This window comes from Adiantum capillus-veneris, chromosome 21, assembly GCF_014529385.1.
Source record: "Adiantum capillus-veneris isolate H3 chromosome 21, ASM1452938v2, whole genome shotgun sequence".
In the NCBI taxonomy this organism is placed as follows: domain Eukaryota; kingdom Viridiplantae; phylum Streptophyta; class Polypodiopsida; order Polypodiales; family Pteridaceae; genus Adiantum; species Adiantum capillus-veneris.
This window is the reverse complement of record NC_140951.1, coordinates 14,687,601-14,695,394: the sequence shown is the minus strand read 5'-3', so window position 1 is coordinate 14,695,394 and position 7,794 is coordinate 14,687,601. Positions and strand designations below refer to the sequence as shown.

Below are 7,794 nucleotides of genomic sequence, written 5' to 3'. Positions count from 1 at the left end.
ATGTGCAAGTTTAGAGGGGGTGGATGTCACATCGCTCCACTTCAATGATATGGAACAAGGTTAAACGATGAAGATCTTACTTGGTTGAAGTATATGTATTAATTTTGCAATGATGGGATATGATGACGTATGTCAAAATCTTGTAGCAGGTGTGCAAGCCCAAGTGTAGGGATTTGATGCTTACAAAAAAGGGTTATATGGGAAATGCCTCTAAAAGCATGCAAGGCATGCTGGATAGTTGGAAGCCATGTGGTCAATGACGTAAAGAAAAGTGGGTGAGAGACTAAATGTACTGCAAGAGGAGGGCCGAAAAGTTCTATTCTGTAAAATTTATACAAAACCCAATTTCTATCAAAACAAATCATTGAGAACAAAGAAAACGCCATTTTGAACACTTTTATGTCTCATGCACATAGGCCAATTCTGCACCGATTGGGAGATATTGAAGTTTTTGTACTTTGCTATTTTTGAGGAAGTTGCAGAAAGAAACAAGAGAAGAGGGAGGGGGAAGGGGAAGAAGAGAAAGAGGGGTTTATTATTCTTCTTGGATAAACCTTCTCTCTCAAATTTTGTGCACTTGAAGCAATGTGAAGAAAAGAGGAAGTGGATGAAGACGACAAATCGACAAAAGAGAAGGAAAGAAGATGTAGATATTTTGGAAAGTTTTCTTGCAAGTTTTTTAGACAGAGTGTAGGTCATACTTGGCAGGCAATAGTTTCATTAAAAAAATAGATTTTTGGAATTTAGGTTCGCAAATCGAGGTGCATACCAATGATGGTGTATGCAATCAGATTGCGATTGAGGCTTTCATAATATATAATGAAAGCTACTGCCAATTCTAAGCGTAAACCATAGTTGATGTGGAGTTTTTTCACAGGTTTCTAATGTTTTCTTGCTATCATGTCAGTTTTGATCACTTCATTGTATAGGTTTATAAGATATAAAAAATTCAACGGATTGTGCTCCTCTTGCATTGCTTCTCAATATGTGTTGTTATTATTCTTATGATATGTACTAAATCTATGTTATCTCCTACAAATTAGCCTTTAATGGAACACAATATGTGTTGTTATTAATCTTATGATATTTACTAAACCTATGTCATTAATCTTATCTCTGTAAATTAGCATCCAATGGTACTCATGCTCTCCTCTATCAACTCCCTCATAGCTAGAAGCCTGGCACTTTTCCGATTAACCCCAGAGAACCACGCATTCCGACAACGTATATTGCCGGTACACGGCTTTTCAAAAATAAAGATGCTCATTTGGGCCATCCCAAACAAGCATCTTTACTTTTGACTTGCGTAAAACATATAAAATTTCTTTTGTAGTGTACATAAAAAACACTTTGAAACAGCATACTTTAAATTACATATCACACCTTACTTGCAAACTTGAAGCACAAAATAACAATCCTAAAATTTAGCTACAAATATTTTGAAAGGAGCTTTGTGTACAAATGAGGGTTTGTTGTGTTATATTTGCACTAGTAAAAGAGGACTTAAAAAAGGTATCAATGTAAGTCCTCATCTTCCTCGTTTTCCTCTTCCTAGTCCAGAGTTACATAAGTTTGATTGCTCTAACTCTACAACAATCAAAACCAAATTAGATAAATCAATAACTCAAAGAGATTAATATATTAGCTATACTTACCACTTGTAGAGATCCAATTGCAAAGTCGAACTGCTCAGGTGCACAAAAACATTACAACATGATACTCAACAATTTGATATACCATACGTTTCAAGGGAGTCGGAGGAAGTTCATTGGAAGAAGTTCACTTGTACTTCAATGGTTGAGAAAAAGCTAGATCATTATGGAAAGTTGCTTTTACACGTGCAATAGCAAAGGTATTTTCATTGCTAATGGTGTATATTTGTGGAGTGGAATTGATGGATTTAATTACATGTAGAAAACACAATGGGAATATATGTTACTCTCCGAACCCATCATGTATCACATAAAGAGTTTTACAATTGGCCAATGGGCCCCAAAGTCATACCATTGGACCATCAGACCATTCTCATAATGGCTTTTGAGTGGCATTTCTCAATTCAACCATTAACATTTTTGGAATAAGAATGCCATGCAAGAATGAATTGATTGTCTTTGGTGGCAAGTATTAGTACACAAGGAATGTATGCACACTTTGCGTACACTCTACTTCAAAATATTTGGTCAAGACTTACGAGGTTAGTGTGAGGAAGCTAGGGCACAAAAACTTCATTGAGTTCAAGTTAAGCGGTAGGATCCATTTTCTTCCTATACGTAGTCCAATAAATTTATAAACACAAGTTCGACTAGTGAGGTATATGTTTTTACAAATGGTTGTACTAGTATTTGAGTTTAACATGCTGATGGAATGTAGAGGAGAGAAGAACAGAGAGACATCGAATCTCTCTCTCTCTCTCTCTCTCTCTCTCTCTCTCTCTCTCTCTCTCTCTCTCACACACACACACACACACACACACACACACACGTACGTGTAATGAATACATGCATAAGCATGCATAGATAATTATATTAGCTACCTTGAATGTGATGAGAATTTGACTTCTTACAAGTCTTTCCTAGAATTGAGTTACATAAATTGAAGGTGGACAAAGCTTTGGATTATATGTGATGAGAATTAGACTTCTCACATTCTCTACCAGAATTGATTTAAGGTATACAAATTGAAGGTGGACAAAGCCCGGGATTGCATGTGAACCTTCCTTGCAAGGACAAGCATATTATGCTTTGATGTGTGTCGCACAACTGATGCCTACAAAAATGCAGACCAAACTATCTTTTTAAAGCAAGCCAAGATTTTACATTTTACTTTGTTTAGTCAAAAGTAAGAACCATCAACTATGTGGTTCATGGTGTGTGTGTGTGTGTGTGTGGCATTAACATGTGCATGTTTTCTAGGTAACATATATGTCTGTCTCATTTAAACTGCTGTTAGATTTAGGTGTTAGTATTTATAAGTTCAAAAGCCACATGTCATGGAATTACCACTTTCTATGTGTGTGTGTGTGTGTGTGTGTGTGTGTGTGTGTGTGAGAGAGAGAGAGAGAGAGAGAGAGAGAGAGAGAGAGAGAGAGAGATCATGCATGTGTGTAGAGCATGTGTGCAACACACTCATCATTGCTATGCACTATCGTACTTCAACTTGGCACATGCAATGGGCATTTTGAAATGGATTTTGATTATCAACGGGCTTGAGGAAGTTTTGCACGTGTAGGCTCATTACTTGCAAACCACTTCCGCATCCAAGCACATTGTGTAAAAGGTAGAGGATATCAATGAGGGTTCATTGTTTTTAATTTTTTTTAAAAGCCTGGTGGATAGTCAGTAAAAAATGTCAACATGTGTTGTATCTTTATCAACTATAGCATCCTTACATTACCATCCCTTGCACCATTTCACACAAGCCTCCATCTAGGGTTGATAAAGGTGTCATGCTTGGGGATGATCTTGGTTGCAAGGTTGAGTCGCCGAACTAGGGGTGAACTAAGCATACTAGTGGTGAATTAGGGCACCCTAGCTTACCCCTAGTATACCCTTGATTCACTTGTAGTTCACAAACTCAATTCAAGATCGTCCTCTCCCCCTCTTCTCACCCAAATATCCCTCGTTATAACCATTTTCATTTGGGGAAAAGAGCCACCACTACCCTGTGTTGGGCCCCTTTCTCTACAATTCGAGAAGGTCAAACCCTTAAAAGCAATTCAACAAATAGGCCTTCCATCATGTATAACTTTCTAATGATTGCAAGCTTTTCCTAGAAGAGAAAATGCTGCAAAGGAAAGAAGGGAGAAAAGGAGGGGAGGGGGGGGGATTCCCTCCTCACTTGACATTCGTTCAACTCAAATACTTGACAACCGTGGACGAGTAGTCCCATAACAAAGATAATGGCTATGTGAGACCCAAATTAGAGACGAGAACTCCCTAAGAGGTGGTACCTTAAGGCACATGATGCCATGATGCCAGAATTGACCAACTTGCACTACCTACTCCAGGGAGGCCATACCTACCTTTTGTTGACTGCATAGTTCCTTTCCCCGATGCCCTTTATGAAGGATCTAAAAAGTCGATGATGCGCACTTGGCTCTGACTATGTTCTAATCTTCAACTCTCAAAACTTTCCAGCACACACATCTGCTCATAAATGTGATCGAATGCTAGCTATTCTAGCATTCAAGAGGCAGCACTCACCAATGAATAGCAGACGACATTCCGACACCTATACCCTCATGGAACCATCCAGCAACTTTCTGAGTAGCTTGATTCTCCAATTTTCCTACATTGATTCCCTAAGCACCCCTGTTGCCTCACAGTTTTGTCCTGGATGCAATTAGCCCTTTAGCGAACAAGAGTGAAGCTTCATAGGCAGTTAAATCAATCAACATAAACTAGCAATAAAATAGTCAAACCACATGATAACAAAACCAAAGACCTCTTGTGATACATTCTGTTGCACAAGATTTCTTTCCTTGTAATGTCATATGCATAAGCCACCTCGCTTGACCCCATGGAAAATTGGTCTTCTGACTACTATGGTGAAACATCTCCATTTTGGTCCAAGTCTGTCACCTGCACAAAGACAATGCACTTCTGATTTGGCTATGGAAAACAATTAGGGCATGCATTCCCTCTCACATCCTCCAAAGCCCTTTTTCACATCACAAGTTTCTATGACCAATACCACATCCAACCTTGCATCATTCACACATTTTCATGCTTTCATTCTTTACTCCATCACAGGCTCGTTGATAAATGCATTGTAGAGTACTGTGTTCAGGGAGCACTCCTGTCTTTTCCATCTGAGTCATTATGCCAAGTGCCTTTCAGACTTCATTCACATTGAGTAGTCCATCAATAAGGATGGTGTAGGTGACCGCATTCGGATCACAACCTACAGTGTGCATCTCTTCTAGAAGTTCTAAAGCATCTTCTAGCCTTTGTTGCTTCACAATCCAGTTCATAAAGAGAGTATACGTCACAGAATCTGGGCCGGAGTCACGAGTGCATGCCCTCTTCCTCATGTGAGTCAGTATGGCAAGAGCCTTGCTGACTTTATTTTCCTTCAATAGGCCATCTAATAGACTATTGTACGTGACCACGTTTGGGATGCATCCCCTCTTCTCCATCTGAGTCAGTACGGCAAGAGCCTTGTCGACTTCCTTGGCCTTCATCAGGCCATCCATCAGGCTGTTGTAGGTGACCACGTCTGGGATGCATCCCCTGTTCTCCATCTGAGTCAGTACGGCAAGAACCTTGTCGACTTCCTTGGCCTTCATCAGCCCATCCATCAGACTGTTGTAGGTGACCACATCTGGGATGCATCCCCTCTTCTCCATCTGAGTCAGTACGGCAAGAGCCTTGTCGACTTCCTTGGCCTTCATCAGGCCATCCATCAGGCTGCTGTAGGTCACCAAGTCTGGGATGCATCCCCTCTTCTCCATCTGAGTCAATACGGCAAGAGCCTTGTCGACTTCCTTGGCCTTCATCAGGCCATCCATCAGGCTGTTATAGGTGACCACATCTGGGATGCATCCACTCTTCTCCATCTGGGTCAGTACCGCAAGAGCCTTGTCGACTTCCTCGGCCTTCATCAGGCCATCCATCAGGCTGCTGTAGGTGACCACGTTTGGGATGCATCCCCTCTTCTCCATCTGGGTCAGTACGGCAAGAGCCTTGTCGACTTCCTTGGCCTTCATCAGGCCATCCATCAGGCTGCTGTAGGTGACCACGTCTGGGAAGCATCCCCTCTTCTCCATCTGACTCAATACGGCAAGAGCCTTGTCAACTTCCTTGGCCTTCATCAGGCCATCCATCAGGCTGCTGTAGGTGACCACATCTGGGATGCATCCACTCTTCTCCATCTGAGTCAGTACTGCAAGAGCCTTGTCGACTTCCTTGGCCTTCATCAGCCCATCCATCAGGCTGCTGTAGGTGACCACGTTTGGGATGCATCCCCTCTTCTCCATCTGGGTCAGTACGGCAAGAGCCTTGTCAACTTCCTTGGCCTTCATCAGGCCATCCATCAGGCTGCTGTAGGTGACCACGTCTGGGATGCATCCCCTCTTCTCCATCTGAGTCAATACGGCAAGAGCCTTGTCGACTTCCTTGGCCTTCATCAGGCTGTTGTAGGTGACCACGTCGGGGATGCATTTCCAATTCTTGCAGTAAGTGATCAATTTGACAAGATCTTTGCTAACTTCATTAGCCTTTGGCAGGGCATCCATGATGCCAGTGGTGGATATCGTATTCGCTCCTATGTCATGCACCAGGGAGAAGAAAACTTGAAAGGCTGGCTTCAGCTGACCAGCCCTTAGGAGGCCATTTATAAGCATATAGCAAGTGATGACATCTGGCTGGATTCCCATTCCATCCATGTGGTCAAAGAGGGCCAAAGCCTGGCCTAGCAACTCTGCTAATGACATTGGCGATGATGTGCTGACGAGATTACGAGCAGGCCTGCAGCCAAGAATGGCATGCAGAAGGGCATTGCAAGTGTAAACATCAGGGCAGGAAAGGAAGAGGTGCTTGGCGTGGAAAGGCAAGCCTGCCTCACCCAGTTGCCTAATCAAGGCAGTGAAAAGGTGGCTTGGTACTGGGAGAGGTGACAACTCTAGAGAGCGCAGGGCCGGCCACAGTTGTGGAAGCCGAGCTGGGCGGGTAAGGGAGGTGGCCAGGGCTTTTGAGATGGAGAGATCACGAGCCAAGAGGAGCGAAGAGCTGCAGGCCCACTGAAAGAGACGCACCCCCATACCGGCTGGGGTGAGAGGGTGGAGAAGCACCTGCGACAGAACCATGGGAGCAGCATCATGTGAGAGAACGTGGGTAAGGTTCGACTCCAGAGCAGGGGTCCATGAAGGCTCCTTGGCAAGAAACGTGGCGACTCTGTCGACGATGCAGTTGACCTCGACAGGGGCTTTGATTTTCGTCAAACCACAAATGGTGCGCAAAGCTGCCGATCGAGAGAGAGCCATGGAATTTACCTTCTTGCAATTGATCATTCTGTCTCTTGACATCCACAGAAGCGTACATTCAAGGAGCACCCACTCTCATCCACAGAAGCAAGCATACATACAGATCGTGTTCAGTGCAAAGAATGTTCGCTGCAGCAAAGATGCCATGGATTTCTACCCTCTTGTAATTGATCATTCTGTCATACATTCAAGCAGGCATACACACCCGCTTCGCTCCCAGGCGTGCACTCTGAATTTTCAAATAAGTGGTGTCATTTTGAAAAATCTCTTTTGGTGAGAATCTTCAGGAGATGCCCCTTTGTTGTTGCTACAAGGGTGCAGGGTGTTTCTGCACAAGGCGTAGATGTGGTGCGCCTTCCCCATCCTTGTTGCCACTTGTGATTGGCGTGAGCTACATGTCTTGCTCAACATGGGTTCGTCCTCGCCTCGTCATGCGAATCCTGATAGGCCCGCCACCTGACAACTTCCCAGTGAGAATTTTTTGTTGTCCTAGCATAAGTTGACTCCCTAATTGCATTTCAATTTTTGCTTTCCTGGTAGTCTTTCCCTCCCCTAAATCAAGGGAATCTCGTAACATTCCACCTAATGAGACATGGGTTCACCCCTACTCGTGTCATAGCTTGAGGCTTAGATACATCTCTCCTCAAAGCTTTCCCCAAAGCTGCTACGACCTTTCTCACTATTGTTATCTATACTAATAGATAAAGGGGGAGGGAATTCCGGTCCCCCCCCCACGCGTCAAATCCTCCTTCAACCGGCGGGTGTGGCCTGCAACGTCTGGGAGCACAATGACGCAGAGAGAGAGAGAGAGA

General features: G+C 43.4%; 1 protein-coding gene across 1 annotated transcript; it reads right to left on the bottom strand.

The window, feature by feature from the left end:
- Positions 1 to 3,800: 3,800 nt before the first annotated feature.
- On the bottom strand, positions 3,801 to 7,452 carry LOC147430571 (uncharacterized). The gene has a single exon (XM_086493166.1). It carries the CDS (start codon positions 7,022 to 7,024, stop codon positions 4,835 to 4,837), a length of 2,190 nt encoding a protein of 729 aa, XP_086349292.1. The 5' UTR covers positions 7,025 to 7,452; the 3' UTR covers positions 3,801 to 4,834.
- Positions 7,453 to 7,794: the final 342 nt, after the last annotated feature.

What these genes read in the sequence shown, in the direction of transcription:
- LOC147430571 (XM_086493166.1), bottom strand. Translation starts at nt 7,024, where the DNA reads ATGTCAAGAGACAGAATGATCAATTGCAAGAAGGTAAATTCCATGGCT.